Source organism: Salvelinus fontinalis, chromosome 9 (assembly GCF_029448725.1).
Source record: "Salvelinus fontinalis isolate EN_2023a chromosome 9, ASM2944872v1, whole genome shotgun sequence".
Lineage (NCBI taxonomy): Eukaryota > Metazoa > Chordata > Actinopteri > Salmoniformes > Salmonidae > Salvelinus > Salvelinus fontinalis.
Window position 1 is genome coordinate 14,091,902 of NC_074673.1, and position 19,714 is coordinate 14,111,615.

The window sequence follows — 19,714 nt, forward strand, 5'->3', positions numbered from 1 at the left end:
CCATGATTTAACAATGGAAATATGTCCCAGACTTGGTGTGTTATCCTCCATGATGTTACTCATGTGCATGTATGGCTTTTTCAAGTTTGATGTGTGCTTGTTTTTTAAAAAGGCCATATTAATAAACTAAAACTTAAACTAAAAACAAATGGAAACCACGTTGGACTGTTCCATTTATTCCATCCCTGCCATAACAATAAGCCTGTCCTCCTATAGTGCCTCCCACCAGCCTCCTCTGGCCAATACAATTATGATATACCATCTGATATGTCACTTAAATTGAGGATTCCTATGTATGGTTTGGCTCCTCTCTCTGGTGTGAATGAATGTATATTGCGAGTCCCTCTATTCTGTTACCATGTTTGGTGGATTTGCATTCAGAAAGGTGGATTAATACAGTGAACGCCATAGGCTGCATTTATAATATTTTTTTTCACTAATTGGTCTTTTGACCAATCACATCAGATATTTTTCAGAACTGATCTTATTGGTCAGATTAATGGGTTCACCATAAAATGTATTTCCTAATGTATTCCCATGGAGAGATGGCTCTTCACACACACACACACACACACACACACACACACACACACACACACACACACACACACACACACACACACACACACACACACACACACACACACACACACATACACACACACACACACACACACGCACCCCTGCCTGGTCTATATGCATGTCAACAGCAGAGAGAGGGAGGGGATGCCTTACATCACACTATTTAAAGGAGCTTCAGTGGTGCTGGCTGGCAGACGAGCCTAGTGTAGCTCAGTGGAGGAGGAGGCAGTAGTAGTAGTAGTAGTAGTAGTAGTAGCTATTGTAGAGAGTAGAGACAGGGTAGTACTGTAATAGTAATTATAGTAGACACCAAACAGGAACTCTGGATCTGGAACATCCTCTCCAGTGCATTGGAAGGTAACGCGTGACTCTCCATTATAACGTTTAGTAGAAATCAAATATTGAAAACATACTGTGACGTTTGGGTCTACAAAGAGACCGTCATCAACCTTCAACTTGAATTTGATTAGAACATTCTCTCCATGCAGGCAGCCCATGGTGATGGCGTCGTCCCAGCTGAGGAAGCGGGGCGGCGGCCCGGAGAAGAGGGGTGGCCCAGAGCCGGTGCCAAGAATGCAGCCTGCCATGATGATGTTCTCCAGTAAGTACTGGTCCCGGCGGGGGCTCTCTCTGGACTCGGCCATGTTCGACCAGCAGAAACAACACCATACCGGGGGACAGATGGTAAGTGAAAGGCTGCATGGAATGAGATCTAGTGTTCTCTGCAATGGATGGTTTGTTAGTTGTCTGGTTGGTTGGTTGGTTGACTGATTGGTTGACTGATTGGTTGATTCATTCATTTAAACTGTCTGCAATACATGGATGGCTTGAAGAATGAGTTGATTGATTGATTGGTTGGTTGAGGTTTGAGGCTCTCCATGTTCTATTTAGTGCACACCATTTTATTTATTTTTCCACTGGACTGTATATTGCTGTGGACTTTCTTTTCTGAGTGAAGCACACTTCATCAGTTTTCTAGGCAACCATATCTTAGTGTCCATCACTCAACCAGGGGGAGGAAATCCTCTTTCTCATGACTTGTGGCTAGCTAGCTCATCTCTCTGGTCATGTCAAAGATAAGAAGGCATGTTAGTAGAACGGATAGCACTGAGTGAGACTATTGATTGAAATACTCAGGCTGTTTTAATGTGGACTACACTTGGGAAAATGGTTTGGTAATCAACATTTTATCTTCATGCATCAATCACTTATCAGATCTAGTATGTGCTGTGTTGACTTGTTTATTGTGTATTAATAATTGTGTTAACAGGTGGACATGTGCTGGTGTAGCGACGGTGGTTCAGTGACCTCCGCTCGCATGATGAGTAACCTTGCCTGAGACCCGAAGATTGTTTCTGTCTGAGCTAATGCCTAGCTAGGGTTTAGCTCAGTGGGTAATCCAGTCTTGCAGCGGGCAGACAACCCCTGTTCGAACCTGATCAGTCACATTGGATTACATCTGGTCATCTGTATCGACATGTCTGTGTCACTTTCTGTTCCCTGTCCGACAGTCGCGCCGGCCCTCCTTCTGTCCAATAGATGAGAACCCAACCGACAAAGAGATCAGGGAGAGCAGGGAGTCGGGGAAGACGGCTGTTGTTTTCTCTCTGAAGAACGAGGTGGGCTGCCTGGTCAAAGCCCTACGCCTTTTTCAGGTGAGTATCTACTGTCCTGCTCCACTCCATCTGCCCCAACGACATTCTCTCCTCTCCTCATTGTCTATTCTCTGCTCTTCTAGGAGAAGCATGTGAACCTGGCTCACATTGAGTCGCGGATGTCCAAGCGCATCGCTACAGAGGTGGAGATCTACGCCGACTGCAGCTGCAGCAAGAAGGAGTTTAACGAGCTGCTGGAGCACCTCAAAGACCACGTCAATATCATCTCCTTCAATACGCCCCAAAACCAGTGGTCTACAGAAGCAGGTATGACCCAGGAGTTTTGTTGTAGGCTTTCAGTTTGATAGTTTTTCAGGACATATTCAGGACATAAGCCACAGCTTATTTTGTTCTCAGTTCAACATTCACATCTGTATGGGCATATGTGGAATACTGAGTGACTTACAGCAAGAACATGAAGACATTTTGCTGTTCATGGTTCAGAGTGAATGTACACATCTTATCCATTTCATCTTATGTTGTTTGTTGTCTCATCTTGTAGGAGTATAAATGTATCTGAATGGAGATCTGTGAGTACTGAGTGACTTTTAACCAGACAAAATGTGCTTTTGTTGACCATTTCTTCTTTGTACAATTTAGTGCCAGTGAAAACTATTTTGACATTTTATTGAATGAGAGTTCATCAATGACTACTTGCTGTATGTGAAATTCTCAGTGTGGGTAGTGCTTCAGTTGAATGTGTGTAATGCTTTATCCTATGTATATATGATGTGTGTGTGTAATGCTTTATCCTATGTATATATGCCTATGTATATATGATGTGTGTGTGTGTAATGCTTTATCCTGTGTATACATGATGTGTGTGTGTGATGCTTTATCCTGTGTATACATGATGTGTGTGTGTGTGTAATGCTTTATCCTGTGTATAGATGACATGTGTGTGTGTAATGCTTTATCCTGTGTACACTAGGGTTCAAAAGTTTGGGGTCACTTGGAAATGTCTTTGTTTTGAAAGAAAAACACATTTTTTGTCCATTAAAATAACATCAAATTGATCAGAAATACAATGGAGACATTGTTAATGTTGTAAATGACAGACACCTCACAAGTCCTCAACTGGTAGGTTCATTAAATAGTACCCGCAAAACAACAGTCTCAACGTCAACAGTGAAGAGGCGACTCCTGGATGGTGGCCTTCTAGGCAGAGTTGCAAAGAAAAAGCCATATCTCAGACTGGCCAATAAAAATAAAAGATTAAGATGGGCAAAAGAACACAGACACTGGACAGAGGAACGCTGCCTAGAAGGCCAGCATCCCGGAGTCGCCTCTTCACTGCTGACGTTGAGACTGGTGTTTTGCGGGTACTATTTAATTAAGCTGTCAGTTGAAGACTTGTGAGGTGTCTGTTTCTCAAACTAGACACTCTAATGTACTTGTCCTCTTGCTCAGTTGTGCACCGGGGCCTCCCACTCCTCTTTCTATTCTGGTTAGAGCCAGTTTGCGCTGTTCTGTAAAGGGAGTAGTACACAGCGTTGTACAAGATCTTCAGTTTCTTGCCAATTTCTCATATGGAATAGCCTTCATTTCTCAGAACAAGAATAGACTGACGAGTTTCAGAAGAAAGTTCTATGTTTCTGGCCATTTTGAGCCTGTAATCGAACCCACAAATGCTGATGCTCCAGATACTCAACTAGTCTAAAACAGGCCAGTTTTATTGCTTCTTTAATCAGCACAACAGTTTTCAGCTGTGCTAACATAATTGCAAAAGGGTTTTAAAATGATAAATTAGCCTTTTAAAATGATACAGTTGGATTAGCTAACACAACGTGCCATTGGAACACAGGAGTGATGGTTGCTGATAATGGGCCTCTGTACGCCTATGTAGATATTTCATAAAAAATCAGCCGTTTCCAGCTACAATAGTCATTTACAACATTAACAATGTCTACACTGTATTTCTGATCAATTTGGTGTTATTTTAATGGACAAAAAAGGTGCTTTTATTTAAAAAACAATGACATTTCTAAGTGACCCCAAACTTTTGAATGGTAGTGTATATATGATGTGTGTGTAATGCTTAATTCTGTGTATATATGATGTGTTTGCATCCTTAGATGGGGAGGAAGTTCCTTGGTTCCCCCAGAAGATTGCAGAGCTCGACCAGTGTTCTCACAGAGTGCTGATGTACGGATCAGAGCTTGATGCAGATCACCCAGTAAGTTAGTGTATTTACTGCTTGGCCGGGTCATCATCGCAAAATTAGAATTGTCTCTCAACTGAATGACCAAAGGTAGTAAATAAAACTTAGATACATAGTGTTTTAATATATACTGAGTATACGAAACATTAAGACCTGCTCTTTCCATGACATAGACTGACCAGGCAAATCCAGGTGAAAGCTATTATCCCTTATTGATGTCACTTGTTAAATCCACTTCAATCAGTGTAGATGAAGGATAGGAGACAGGTTAAAGAAGGATTGTTAAGCCTTCAGAAATTAAGACATGGGTTTGGTATGTGTGCCATTCAGAGGGTGAATGGGCAAGACAAAATATTTAAGTGGTGCCTTTGAACGGGGTATGATAGTAGGTGTGTGTCAAGAACTGCAACACTGGACCATCAAGAATGGTCCACCACCCAAAGGACATCCAGCCAACTTGACACTGTGGGAAGCAGTGGAGTCAACATAGGCCAGCATCCCTGTGGAACGCTTTTGACAACTTGTAGAGTCCAAGCCCCCGACAAATTGAGGCTGTTCTGTGTTTAATGTTTGGTATACTCAGTGTACAACTAATGATCATAATTACATGATTATATATATAAAAATATATGTATATTTGTGCTGATAATACTCAAGGAATTCACAGGAACTCCAGTATATCACCACTGTTGGCTGGTTGACATGACAGATAACTCTGTGTGATTCTGTTCCTTATCTAACTTCTGATCCCCTGCTCTGACTCCAGGGCTTCAAAGATAATGTATACCGCCAGAGGAGGAAGTACTTTGTGGAAATGGCCATGAATTACAAATAGTATGAGTAGTCTCCTCTCTTCTCTTTCTGTTGCTTTACTGTGGAAACCACTCTGGTAACCTGTTATTTTTTAAACTAATACTGTTATACTAATTGCAGTGTTAGCACACTATTTTGTTGGTATTACAATGTAAATACAGATAACAAATAAAAGCTCAGTGTGCATATGATATAACAAAATAGTGTAATATAAGTGTGGTTATATCCTTATCTGCGTCCACCTCCATTCCCCAGTGGCCAGCCTATCCCCCACATCAAGTACACCCCAGAAGAGGTGAGGACCTGGGGCGTGGTGTACAGGGAGCTCACCAAGCTCTACCCCACACACGCCTGTAGAGAGTACCTGAAGAATCTACCCCTGCTCACTAAGCATTGTGGGTATCGGGAGGACAACATCCCCCAACTGGAGGACGTGTCCCTGTTCTTGAAAGGTATAGGCTGATGAATACCTCTAACAACCCTGATGACCGTAACAACACATTGTTGTCACCATTATCAGTGTACAGTAGAACCATAACACATTCACTCATAAAAGCAAGACTGAATCAGCCTCAGATAGCTTAGTAACACGTTCGTCCTCACTGACACTGTGTCTCACCTGTGTAACCTCAGGCTGACCCTAAAAAACCACATCTGTCATTGAAACTTCGGTCCAAAGAAGAAGACATTTCCTTCAAAGTTCCCTAAAGGCATTGGCCATAATGATCATATATTGATCCTGTTGTTTGTGTGCGACTGTTTCAGAGACGTCTGGGTTCACGGTGAGGCCTGTGGCAGGATACCTGTCTCCTCGGGACTTCCTGGCCGGTCTGGCTTACCGGGTGTTTAACTGCACTCAATATGTCCGCCACAGCACTGACCCGCTCTACACACCCGAACCGTGAGTACATCATCACCAGAGGTATAACATGTTCTGAGTTTCACAGCATTTGGCATCGCATTACTTGTTCAAACTGAAGCACTCAACATCAAAGTAAAATAAACTATTGTATGATTATTCGAGAGGGAGAGAGAGATGGATAACGATAACAGGAGAGAAAGAGAGAGAGAGGGGATAACGATAATGTGTAGTTTAGTCTGTAGCATATTGTTAGTTTCGATAGATGCCGTTTGCATTTCACTAGGCGATATCTAATGATATCAGAATATTATCTGATATCTGGATACAGGGACACGTGTCATGAGCTGCTCGGTCATGTTCCGCTCCTGGCCGACCCCAAGTTCGCCCAGTTCTCCCAGGAGATAGGCCTGGCATCTCTAGGGGCATCTGATGAGGACGTACAGAAACTAGCCACCGTGAGTACAACACCCTGATAATGCACCTAATGCAGGGTGATATGTAAAAAAGAATACAAAAATAAGCATGATTTGGATTTTGTTACTTAGATTTTTTTTTTTATAAAGGCTGACTGACTGTTTCGTTCTATGCGGTTGACAGTGTTATTTCTTCACCATTGAGTTTGGCTTGTGCAAACAAGACGGCCAGCTGAGGGCCTATGGTGCAGGTTTGCTGTCATCTATTGGAGAGCTGAAGGTAAAGCGCGCGCACACACACACTCACACTCACACACTCACTCAGACTCAGTGACGGGCTGATTATTTCCTCACAGCATGCCCTGTCTGACAAAGCCTCAGTGAAGATGTTTGACCCTGGAACCACCTGCTACCAGGAGTGCCTCATCACAACCTTCCAGGAGGTCTACTTCGTCTCTGACAGCTTTGAAGAAGCCAAAGAGAAGATGAGGTAAAACTAAGGGCAACCCAATGGCTTAATGGATAACAGTTTATTTTTAAGGATTGGGGCAGTACCACTCCTCTCACAATTATTTGTTTGAAACCCATTCTGCAGCTGTATATGTGTTCTGGAGGCAGCGACTTAGGCCAGACCACCCTAGGACATGAAGGTTGTGTGTTTGATTCCCACATGGGCCACATATACTGAATATGAGAGTCTAGGAATCAGGACAAAGTTATTAAAATTGCTCGTAAAAACTGCATGCTCTGGTTTAGTAGGTTACATGCTGACAAGACAGGAGTCCACTGGTTTAGTAGGTTACATGCTGACAAGACAGGAGTCCACTGGTTTAGTAGGTTACATGCTGACAAGACAGGAGTCCACTGGTTTAGTATGTTACATGCTGACGAGACAGGAGTCCACTGGTTTAGTAGGTTACATGCTGACAAGACAGGAGTCCACTGGTTTAGTATGTTACATGCTGACGAGACAGGAGTCCACTGGTTTAGTATGTTACATGCTGACGAGACAGAAGTCCACTAGTTTACTAGGTTACATGCTGACAAGACAGGAGTCCACTGAAGTAACTCTTCTTTGCAGTCAAGTATATTCCTTCTACCAACAGGGAGTTTGCCAAGACGATCAAGAGGCCGTTCTCAGTGTACTACAACCCCTACACCCAGAGCATAGACCTGCTGAAGGACACTAGGAGCATCGAGAATGTGGTGCAGGACCTTCGCAGTGACCTCACCACCGTGTGTGATGCCCTGGGCAAGATGAACACATACCTGGGAATATAGCACTTGTGTATCTTGGGCATATACTTGTTGAATATAACATCTTTGTGGAAATGAAACAGACATGACCTGTACAGTGCACAGATATCTCTTAAAATAAAAATAGATAAAATAGTAAATGTTTGAAGTGACATGAAAAATAAATCAGATCTATTTTCCACTCAGAGTTTATTGTATAGAGCAGGGGTATTCAACTCATACACTACGAGGTCCAGAGCCTGCTGGTTTTCTGTTCTACCTGATAATTACACCCGTCTAAATCAGTCCCTGATTAGAGTGGAACAAATAAAAAAAAATGCAGTGGAATTGGCTTTGCGGTCCAGAGTTGAGTTTAAGAGGGATAGAGTATAATACATTAAATAATATATGGATATGTTATGCTTGAAATATATAGTATTTGAAATTGTTGGGGGAAATTTAGAGATATTTTTGACTTATTCTGTACAGTGCATCAAATGCGAAGAATACAACAGGATATTAATGAGCTTTGCATTGTTATGCAGTCAAAATGTGTCACAAATATGTCAAATGTAACTTGGCTGCCATTTGCTTTGAAATAAAGAAATGTCCCAAATGTAATTCATATATAATACATTCACTAGGAAAAGAGAATCATTGTTCTAATATTTTTAATGTCAGGCTTCTCTGGCCTTAATGTTATAAGTATATGTATACATGTTATGCTTGGACTGGAATGGTTTATTCTCTCTGATGAGGTAACTGATTTAATATTCCATTTGGAATCTGTGTACTTTTGCTTTCATGTATCGTTCTACTATACTGTTTTCACTGCACATTGCAAATGTATAGTCTTCATTCACAGCTTTACAAAGAGGAAGACAATTATATTCAAAAGAATACAAATGAATGACTATTAAATGACAAAACAAATCTTTAATTCCTTTATGGTATCAAATAATGTGTACTTTATCACAGTAACACCACTGGAATAGCAACATATCTCATTAACACTACTTTCTGTTGTAATATAAAAAAACTGTTTGTGGGATAGAGGTTCATACACAATTTCCAAAACTAACAACCTAAAGATGATTATTGTTTCATCACATACTGGCTGCAGAAATGTATTAACCATTAGATTTATTTTCCACATACAACCATTTCAAGGCAATTCATTGATAATCCACACTAAGCAGTTCATTCATAAATCACAGGTTCAATGTCATTTTAGAGTTTAAGATAAATCCAAACATCAAGAAAGCTATACATTCAGTATAGGCCCTAATATTTAAAAACTTGAGATAAGGTGACTTAACATGGACTGTAGTCAAAAAAACAACAACTTTAGTCCATGTTTTAATGACTTAAGTCCATGTTAAGCGTGTTTATTTCAAGTCTAAATTGGGACCAATGTTCAGTATCTAACAGTACTTAACTTTTGAAGGGTCTCTTTAACATGAACAAAATGTAGTCAGTTCACTAGGAAACAGCCTTATTAATGTAAGAACAGTAAGTGAATCCATAGTTTTAGGAGCAAATTAAACATTTAATATTCAGCAAAATCTTCATAAAAATGTAAATTGGTTCCCATGAATGGTTGAAGCAGCTGAAATGCCTGGCAGGTCTAATCAGTGTCTTCACTGTCAAACACGTTATTCTGGAAGGAAGAAAAGACAGAATTACAAAATGTAGAAAACAATACATTGTTTTCCCCTGTTCATTTTTCTATCTTTTCTCTCATTTAGGAATATCATCTACTTTAAGCTGTTATTCCCCTTACACTCTCCTGACAGACGACTCTGCTCTGGTTCTGCAGTACTCACCCAGCCCCCGTGTTTCTTCACCCAGGCCGTGTGGTGCTCCTGGAGGTAGCGTGTCCCAAAGCCCATGGCCCGGCTCATGGGGTGGAGGTCCAGGGCAGATAGCTTGCTAGTCACCTCGCAGGCCAGGGCAATCTGCTCCCTCTGGACCCTCTCCTCCTTCTCAGGGGCAGGGTAGCCTGTCTGGGCTACAGGACCGTCACCCTCTACCCCTGTCACTCCCTGGAGCAGGGTGGAGGTCACCGTCTCAAACAGGCTGTAAGTGAAGGAAGTCTGGAGGTGCCTCTGCAAGATGTGGTTACTCTTGATCTGAGATGGGGGAGGGTGGAGGGAGGGTGCCGGGAGGGTGAGGTCAGTAGAGGTAGAGGGAGTTGCGAGGAAGGGAGACATTTGAACACATAATTGTGAAAGAAGAGTGTACTGTACCTGGTCTTGGACAGAGTCTTATACAGTATTTGGTATTTATGCATTCGTAACATACATTCGTACTGTATGCTGTTATTGAGAGTCAAGGGATGTTTGACTATGGAACAAGCTGATCATGGACTACAGGAAAAGGAGGGCCGAACAGGACCCTATTAACATCGACGGGCTGTAGTGGAGCGGGTTGAGAGTTTCAAGTTCCTTGGTGTCAACATCACCAACGATCTATCGTGGTCCAAACACATCAAGACAGCCGTGAAGAGAGCACGACAACACCTTTTCCCCCTCAGGAGACTGAAAAGATTTGGCATGGGTCCCCAGATCCTCAAAAAGTTATACAGCTGCACCATTGAGAGCATCCTGACCGGTTGCATGGTAAGGCGTCTAACCGTAACGCGCTACAAATTGTAGTGCGTACGGCCCAGTACGTTACTTTTGTATTTAACCAGGTAGGCCAGTTGAGAACAAGTTCTCATTTACAACTGCGACCTGGCCAAGATAAAACAAAGCAGTGCGACAAAAACAACAACACAGAGTAACACAAACAAACGTACAGTCAATAACACAATAGAAAAATCTATGTACAGTGTTTGCAAATGTAGAAGAATAGGGAGGTAAGGCAATAAATAGGTCATGGAGTCGAAATAATTACAATTTAGCATTAACACTGAAGTGATAGATGTGTAGATGATGATGTGCAAGTAGAGATACTGGGTGCAAAAGAGCAAGAGGATAAGTAACAATATGGGGATGAGGTAGTTGGGTGTGCTATTTACAGATTGGATGTGTACAGGTACAGTGATCGGTAAGCTGCTCTGACAGCTGATGCTTAAAGTTAGAGAGGGAGATATAAGACTCCAGCTTCGGGGATTTTTTTCAATTTGTTCTAGTCATTGGCAGCAGAGAACTGGAAGGAAAGGTGGCCAAAGGAAGTGTTGGCTTTGGGGGTGACCCGTGACATATACCTGCTGCAGAGGGTGCTGAGATGTTGGCCGGGGTAGGGGTAGCCAGGTGGAAAGCATGGTCTGCCGTAGAAAGATGCTTATTGAAACCCTCAATTATCGTAGATTTATCGCTGGTGACAATGTTTCCTATCCTCAGTGCAGTGGGCAGCTGGGAGGAGGTGCTCTTATTCTCCATGGACTTTACAGTGTCCCAAAACTTTTTGGAATTAGTGCTACAGGATGCAAATTTCTGTTTGATAAAGCTAGTCATTTGCTTTCCTAACTGACTGAGTATATTAGTTCCTGACTTCCCTGAAAAGGTACATATCACGGGGGCTATTCGATGCTAAATGCAGAACACCACAAGATGTTTTTGTGCTGGTCAAGGGCAGTCAGGTCTGGAGTGAACCAAGGGCTATATTTGTTCTTAGTTCTACATTTTTTTGAACGGGGCATGCTTATTTAAGAGAGGAAAGCACTTTTAAAGAGCAACCAGGCATCCTCTACTGATGGGATGAGGTCAATATCCTACCCGGGCCAGGTCAATTAGAAAGGCCTGCTTGCTGAAGTCAATCAAGTTCAAGTTTATTTTATATAGCCCTTCGTACATCAGCTAATAAGTGTTTTAGGGAGCGTTTGACAGTGATGAGGTGTGGTCGTTTGACCGCGGACCCATTACGCACGCAGGCAATGATCGCTGAGATCCTGGTTGAAGACAGCAGAGGTGTATTTAGAGGGCAAGTTGGTCAGGATGATATCTAAGATGGTGCCCATGGTTACAGATTTAGGGTGTACCTAGTAGGTTCACTGATAATTTGTGTGAGATTGAGGACATCTATCTTAGATTGTAGGACGGCCGGGGTGTTAAGCATGTCCCAGTTTAGGTCATCTAACAGTACGAACTCTGAAGATATTCACATATCAGCCCCCAGGGCACAGCTGGGGGCTGAAGGGGGTCTATAACAAGCGGCAACGATGAGAGACTTGTTTCTGGAAAGGTGGATTTTTAAAAGTAGAAGCTCAAATTGTTTGGGCACAGACCTGGATAGTAAGCCTGCAGAGTTCTGTCAATCTCTGTAGTAGATTGCAACTTCGCCCCCCTTGGCAGTTCTATCTTGTCTGAAAATGTTATAGTTAGGGATGGAAATGTCAGGATTTTTGGTGGCCTTCCTAAGCCAGGATTCAGACACGGCTAGGACATCCGGGTTGGCGGAGTGTCCTAAAGCAGTGAATAAAACAAACTTAGGGAGGAGGCTTCTAATGTTAACATGCATGAAACCAAGGCTTTTACGGTTACAGAAGTCAACACATGAGAGCAACACATGAGAGCGCCTGGGGAATGGGAGTGGAGCTAGGTGCTGCAGGGCCTGGGTTAACCTCTACATCACCAGAGGAACAGAGGAGGAGTAGGATAAGGGTATGGCTAAAGGCTATAAGAACTGGTCGTCTAGTGCGTTCGGAACAGAGAGTAAAAGGAGCAGGTTTCTAGGCGCAGAAGAATAGATTCAAGACATAATGTACAGACAATGGTATGGCAGGATGTGAATACAGTGGAGGTGAACCTAGGCATTGAGTGACGATGAGAGAGGTTTTGTCTCTAGAGACATCATTTAAACCAGGTGAGGTCACCACATGTGTGGGGGTGGAACAAAAGGGCTAGCTAAGGCATATTGAGCAGGGCTGGAGGCTCTTCAGTGAAATAAGACAATAATCACTAACCAAAACAGCAATGGACAAGGCATATTGACATTAGGGAGAGGCATGCATAGCCGAGTGATCATAGGATCCAGTGAGTAGCTTGGCGAGCTGGAGACACGGCGATTCAGACAGCTAGTGGGCCGGAGCTAGCAGGATAGCAGAAGGGCCTTCGGGGGACGTCGCAACAGAAGAGGCAAAGCTTTCTGACATCCTGGACCTATATACTATATACTAGGCAGTGTCAGAGGAAGGCCCCAAAAAATCATCAAAGTCAAGTTGTCTGTTGTCTCTGCTACCGCATGGCAAGCGGTACTGGAGCGCCAAGTCTCGGACCAAAAGGCTCCTTATAACAGCTTCTACCCCAAAGCCAAAAGACTGCTGAACAATTAATCAAATGGCCACCTGGACTATTTACATTGACCCCACCCACCCTTTGTTTTTACACTGCTGCTACTCGCTGTTTATTATCTATGCACAGTCACTTTACAAATTACCTCGACTAACCTGTACCCCCGCACATTGACTCGGTACCGGTACCCCATGTATATAGCCTCGTTATTGTTATGTAAATATCTTGTGTTACTTTTGGATTTTTTTTAAACTTTAGTTTATTTAGTAAATATTTTCTTAGCTCTATTTCTTGAACAGCATTTTTGGTTAAGGGTTTGCAAGTAAGCATTTCACTGTAAGGTCTACACCATTTGTATTCAGCATTTCACTGTAAGGTCTACTACACCAGTTGTATTCAGCATTTCACTGTAAGGTCTACACCAGTTGTATTCAGCATTTCACTGTAAGGTATACACCAGTTGTATTCAGCATTTCACTGCAAGGTATACACCAGTTGTATTCAGCATTTCACTGTAAGGTCTACACCAGTTGTATTCAGCATTTCACTGTAAGGTCTACACCAGTTGTATTCAGCATTTCACTGTAAGGTATACACCAGTTGTATTCAGCATTTCACTGTAAGGTCTACACCAGTTGTATTCAGCATTTCACTGTAAGGTATACACCAGTTGTATTCAGCATTTCACTGTAAGGTCTACACCATTTGTATTCAGCATTTCACTGTAAGGTATACACCAGTTGTATTCAGCATTTCACTGTAAGGTCTACACCAGTTGTATTCAGCATTTCACTGTAAGGTCTACACCAGTTGTATTCAGCATTTCACTGTAAGGTATACACCAGTTGTATTCAGCATTTCACTGTAAGGTCTACACCAGTTGTATTCAGCATTTCACTGTAAGGTATACACCAGTTGTATTCGGCGCATGTGACAAATAAGATTTTATTTGAAATGGGTAGTCCAATTGCATTTGAAACCCTTCCCCTTTCTCCCCATGAAAAAACACACACACCTCCTCATTCAGCTTGTCTCCAGACGCCTTCAGCAACTCCACTAGTCTTCGGATGAGATCTGCAGGGAGACAAAACCAATCAGTAACAGTCCATTCACATTTGTGGCATCAGAAAAGCACTAAGTTCAAGTTCAACTTTATGCAAATCATTGCATTACCCTACTATATCATGAAAAGTACTTTGAAAGCTCTAACTGTAAGGAAAATCACTTAAAGGTGCTACACATATAATTTCTCAGAATTTCTCCACTATGTGGAAGCTAGGTAAATTGCAACAGCACTTAGCTGCATTCAAAACACATCTCCCCCTACCCCGCATCCTATTTCCCCGTAACATGGTGGAGACTCACGCTTGAGCCTTTTACTTTTGGTTTTGGTCCACCAGCTTCAAACAGCTGTAAAAATATATTTTTGGGTTATTGAAAAATATATTTTTCAGCGATTTAGATGGTACAATAATTCCCTACACAATTCAGTGCTTGATTTTTCACATAAACTGAAATTGAACAGTGTAGAATTTTTGCAACCAGGAAATGACAGAGTGACTTCTACATTGGCCGCTTGACCCATTTTCCACTAGATAACACAGCCACACAGCTTTCCCATTTTGACAACAGATGCTGCTCCGGTGGGAGAAATCAATAGGCGAATATCACAGCCAATCACAACACTGGCCGGTAAGTAATACTGTGAAACACAATAATTCCACTATTACTGCACATATATTATGGCCATTTTCTGAAATTACAATGCATCTTTAATAGCACCTTTAATAGATTGAATCCATTTATTATCATAAACGTTATTGCTGTAAGCGTGAAAGAGACCCACCATGTTGATCATCTGTCCCGTCTGACTCTATGTCGTCTGGTGTGATCTGCACAGAGTCTGCAATCTGAGTCAACCTGTCTGCTACTCCATCCAAGGTATTGCCCACTCCTCCTGCAGCTCCAGCAGCTGCTTTACACACACACCACCCACCCACACACACACACACCACCCACACGCACGCCACGCACACGCACGCACACAGTGTTTTTAGTTGCAGGGGTTACATAAATGTGTATGTTCTAAGTAGCACAATATTCTGTGATCAATCCATATTTTTTTACATATAATATTCTATGGTTCCGCACCAGAGGAGGCTGGTGAGAATATCTATAGGAGGCCGGGATAATTGTAATGGTTGGAATGGAATGAATAGAATGGTATCAAACATACGGAAACCACAGGTTGACTCCGTTCTATTCATTCCATTCCAGCCATTATAATGAGCTTGTCCTCCGATAGCTCCTCCCACCAGCCTCCACTGTTCCGCACAGAATGTCCCAGTCCACAGAAACATACCTGTAACTGTATAGATACTAGGTGTGGATACACCCCCCTGTCTTTGTTGCTCCCTTTCCCACCACCACTGTTTACAACTACCTCTTACCTGCCATTCGGCCATGTCTGGACGGAAATCCTCGGTGTGTGGGACCGGTGTCATAAAATGTAGCATTATGTCTGGATGGAGGAGGACCTTCTTTTTGAATGAGGCCTTGAAATTGAGGCATTGGGCCAGACCGCTGCCTCTTCCTCTTGCCACAGTAAGCCATGAGCAGCCGATACTCATCGCTACGTTGGTCCACTCCACATGCATCCACGGCGGCCCCTGCTGTTGCATGGTTCTCCATCTCACTGCCACGCCACACACAACCAGACAGCCTGGAACACTGCAGGATCTGCAGAATTAAATAGAAAAATAAGAAATGTAATGTTGACTTACATTGGTCGCTAACCATTTTAAAACAATAATCTCTAGTATAAAACAGGCGCCGTTTCCCTCTTCAATAATCTTTCTGGGGGACCCACAGACAGTGCAGGGTTTTGTTCCAGCACAGTAGGATAGGCTATTAACATCTGATTCAAATAATAAAGTGGAATCAGGTGTGACATATTACTGGGCTGGAACAAAATGTTACACAGCATGTGGGTCCCCAGGACCGAAGAACACCAAACACTTACTTAGGCCTACAATGCAAAATTAGCCTCCCTGAAGGCTGTGGTGGACAGTGGCAGCGCGTGGGCAGAATCACTAGGGAAGCCAAGCCGAGCCAGTAGAAAAATCCATATTACAACCTATGTGGTGATATTTGCTTTGTTCCCTCTATAACCTATTCGTTCATACGCCACCGTGATGCACAGTACAATAAGGTTGAGACAACAAAAAGACAACACACAGTGGCGGAATAACTTCAGTTTTGTGATGAAACAAACATAGTTGGAGAGCAACATCTGTCCACAAAGCAAATATTGTATTAAACAGTTACATAACCTAAAGCATGGTCAAGAAAGTTAATGTTTTCGACAGTTTACTAAACTACTACTGATCAGGGAGTTACCGCAAGTCAGAACAAAAACAACAGGAGCACTGCCTCCACTATCCCAGCACCCTTTCAACTTAAACATCATCAAATCAACTAGGCTACATATGCTTAGTTTGATACACTGAAAACAAACTTAAAGATACCAAAACAACTTAGTCATATCGATGTTCCTAAATATCACGTGGCTGTCCATGGTAGGCCTACTGATTTCGGTCCGTGTGTGTGTCAGTGGACGCTGCTGAGGGGAGGACAGCTCATAATAATAGCTGGAATGGAGTCAATGGAATGGTATCAAACATGTAGTTTCCATGTGGTTGATAATGTTACATTGACTCCATCCCAGCCATTACTATGAGCCGTCCTCCACTCAGCAGCCTCCACTGGTGTGTGTGTGAGAGAGTATGTATGTGCACAAGTAATTCAATTAAAAAATAAATAATTGTTGACTCACGCTAGTTGTAGACTAGTTGAACACCAATACCATCCTCCTCTCTGCCATGTTGGCCAAACGGTCCATGGCGCTGTCATACAGTACACTTTTAGTTTTTGTTTTCATAGGCTACCTAGCTAAAATGCTTGCTAGCGTAACTTCCTCGCATGGGCAACAATGAACCAGCTAAGTTAGCTAGCTAGTTAACGTGAGTCTACTAGGCTACATCTAGGCTACATATTGAACTTCAATCTTCTCAAAACCAGTGGCACAATATAATAATTTATGTTTCGATAAATGGATGTGATTTGATTGGTGTGAAGCCAAATTCAAACTGGCCTCCCCTATGGGGAGTTTTGCTGCGCCAGGACAACCCACAGTTGAGCTCACCTCAACGCTGATTGGCTAATTATTTTATATTTTATTTATCAAGGGAGGCCAAATCAAGTGTTCACCAGCAATATGTCATACTCTTTTGGTCCAGACAGCATCAGATACATGGGCTACCCATACTGAGACAGAGGGGCGCTGTTTCTCTCACTCGGATGATTTTTCCGGTGAAAATTGTGAAAACACAGAGAGACCAAAGATAAATAATTTCATAGGTCAAATATTTGGGGAAGCATGGCATCCATGAATACACCAGTGGCGTGCCGTGGGCCTGGGGCATGGGCCTTCAGTGAGGTCCTACACAGTCCCACCCGAATTAATCCACCTCTTATTACCATCATTATGATGCCATGGCTCTAGACACTATACATTTAGACAGAAACGCAGTATAACCAGGCGTTGCGTCAACTTGAAATTGACAAAAATTGACATTTTTTGGTAAACAGTGTTTACCCAAGAACATGACACAATCAATGAATCTTTTCAATATTTCCCTATTTTTCTTCCCCTTTTCATTGTGCAGCTCCGTTGCCCTGCGCGCTTGTTCGTTGAGCTGTAGATCCACTCAGGTGTCCCCAAAAGTTTTCAAAAGCACCATTGCTTGTAAGTGCCCAGCCGTACTTTGGTGTCTCGTTGCTGCCTTGGTTAGACAACTCAAGCTTGCAAAGCCAGTGTGGCTCCAAACACCAAATCGATCACTTGCAAATAATAGGCATTCCCAGCAGTACAGTTTGCAGTGCTTCTCGGAGCCTGTGAGCCATTGATAGCGCTCGTAGTTGGAACTTTGAAAGTGGCGAACGAACCCCTTTCCCGCCTGTGACAGGATTTGTAGCGTCGGCGTTGGGCGACCTCTCCTTACAATGTCTAACTTTTCTTGAAAAGTTTGTCTTGAGAATGGCGTTATAATTATATCCTCGACAAAATCAATATCTTCTCCTCCTTCCGCCATTGTGGGTTGAAAAAACAGCTTAGTAGTACGCAAATTAATTTGTTTATCAAATTCAGTTACCTAGTTCTGAGGTTCTGCATAGACCTGCCCCTCAATATTGGTAATCCAATCAAAAGACTTGCACGCACTATGCCTGCTAGCTGGCTCCTGTGTAACACTGGAGCCAGCCAGCAGGCGTACAATAGCCAACTCTAAAGCTGATTGGTTGACACTAAATTTTCATTTCCATTCCTTTAAGCTACAAGCGCCCGCACTGTTGATTCTGAAGGCCTGAGGGCAGATTTTAGCAACACATGATGGCTGAATATGATTGGATAAAAGATCTAACATAAAGACCAGCCCTCCAAATCTCAACCTGGGGCTGGAAGCAGTGCAACCAAGAGGAAAGCTATGAAATGAAGAGTATAACTCTTACTCTGGGGAATAATTTTATACATATTTGTGGGAAAATATATTTAAAAAATATATATATTCTGATGATGTTTAGGCCAGCAGAGAAGGCCTTGCTGGCCCTGACTGCCCACCACTGGAATACACGCCACTGGTGGTGGACAAACTTTATTTGATGTTATTTAATTTTTTGGGCCTTTGTTTTCTAATTTTGGTTCACCATATTACAAGCTTCAGGGAGTTATGAAAGATTTCGGTATTGTTTCACATCAAGTTAGTTTCACTTTCATGGTGAAAGTCAAATAGCGCATAAACTTTACATGTAATTGCTTATGCAAAAACATACTTACTGTAGCCATACAGTATGCCACGTAGACTAAATAATTTGCTGCTCGGTTACAGACAGCGAATGTGGGTTACCTACTTGAGTAAATAAGGTTACTTTCACTGTAATAATGGAGTAATCACTTTCTCGTTTTCAAAGTTCTTTGACTGAAAAATCGATGTGGCTGTAGGACAGTCTACACAAATAACATCGACAGAAAACCAAAAGCATAAAAATAATAGGCTAAACCGTAAACACTTACCTATAAATTATTTCACCAAATATCTGATGATGCTTTCACCTTGAATAAGGAACCATAACTAGATTTGAGATCCATAACGGGGCATTCTACGTTACATTCTACTTCCTCCTACATTTTTCTGGCGAAAACTACTCTGTACTGCCACCCCCTGGATGTGATTAACTATATTTACTGGGCGCGTTCCTCTAGTCTGGCTAACACCGAACTCTCATGTCCTCCTGACTTTAGAATCTGATATGGCTCTTTGATGTTTTTCTTCTTCTATGTTATATTGGCGTTCACAGAATATCATATGCACCTACTGTGCGAGGTGGAAACAGGATTCTCCCCCCAAAACGGAACAAACTACCAAAAACAAATAAAAATATACTAGATCAAACAACTTTTCTGTTAAAAATAGGTCATATCTGATCCCTACACAGGCTCCGCCTGGGAGGGCGGACCGTATTCCGGCGCTTGTACCCCTTGCAAGTCTTCAGATGTAAAATCGTTAACTCCCAAAAACGTTTGTGGCAGGCAGCCACAATAATGTCCAGTTCCTTTGACTTCTTTGAGACTTGAGCCTTACAGTTTATAACTGTGGCAAAGAACGCCACAAAATCCACCATTTCAACACACAGGGTAT

The 19,714-nt window shown here is 42.4% G+C and overlaps 2 protein-coding genes across 5 annotated transcripts; one reads left to right on the forward strand and one right to left on the reverse strand.

Annotated features, from left to right (window-relative positions):
- The first annotated feature begins 754 nt into the window (after positions 1-754).
- On the forward strand, positions 755-8,662 carry tph2 (tryptophan hydroxylase 2 (tryptophan 5-monooxygenase)). Its single transcript, XM_055933469.1, has 12 exons — positions 755-939; positions 1,071-1,266; positions 2,094-2,237; positions 2,321-2,504; positions 4,313-4,413; positions 5,165-5,232; positions 5,467-5,663; positions 5,977-6,112; positions 6,402-6,528; positions 6,671-6,766; positions 6,843-6,976; positions 7,593-8,662. The coding sequence occupies exons 2-12, from the start codon at positions 1,078-1,080 to the stop codon at positions 7,765-7,767; spliced, it is 1,551 nt and encodes a 516-aa protein (XP_055789444.1). The 5' UTR covers positions 755-939; positions 1,071-1,077; the 3' UTR covers positions 7,768-8,662.
- On the reverse strand, positions 8,639-19,236 carry si:ch211-218c6.8 (apoptosis facilitator Bcl-2-like protein 14). Of its 4 annotated transcripts, XM_055933471.1 has the most exons (7): positions 16,487-16,557; positions 15,982-16,051; positions 15,410-15,698; positions 14,806-14,934; positions 13,975-14,033; positions 9,549-9,854; positions 8,639-9,382 (listed from the first exon to the last, which is right to left on the reverse strand). In XM_055933471.1, the coding sequence occupies exons 3-7, from the start codon at positions 15,648-15,650 to the stop codon at positions 9,350-9,352; spliced, it is 768 nt and encodes a 255-aa protein (XP_055789446.1). In that variant the 5' UTR covers positions 15,651-15,698; positions 15,982-16,051; positions 16,487-16,557; the 3' UTR covers positions 8,639-9,349. The 4 variants fall into 4 exon arrangements, with proteins under 4 accessions (XP_055789446.1, XP_055789445.1, XP_055789449.1 ...); XM_055933470.1 differs by lacking the exons at positions 15,982-16,051; positions 16,487-16,557 and adding an exon at positions 19,090-19,236; XM_055933474.1 differs by lacking the exons at positions 15,982-16,051; positions 16,487-16,557 and adding an exon at positions 19,090-19,234 and having other exon boundaries at positions 14,806-14,931.
- Positions 19,237-19,714: the final 478 nt, after the last annotated feature.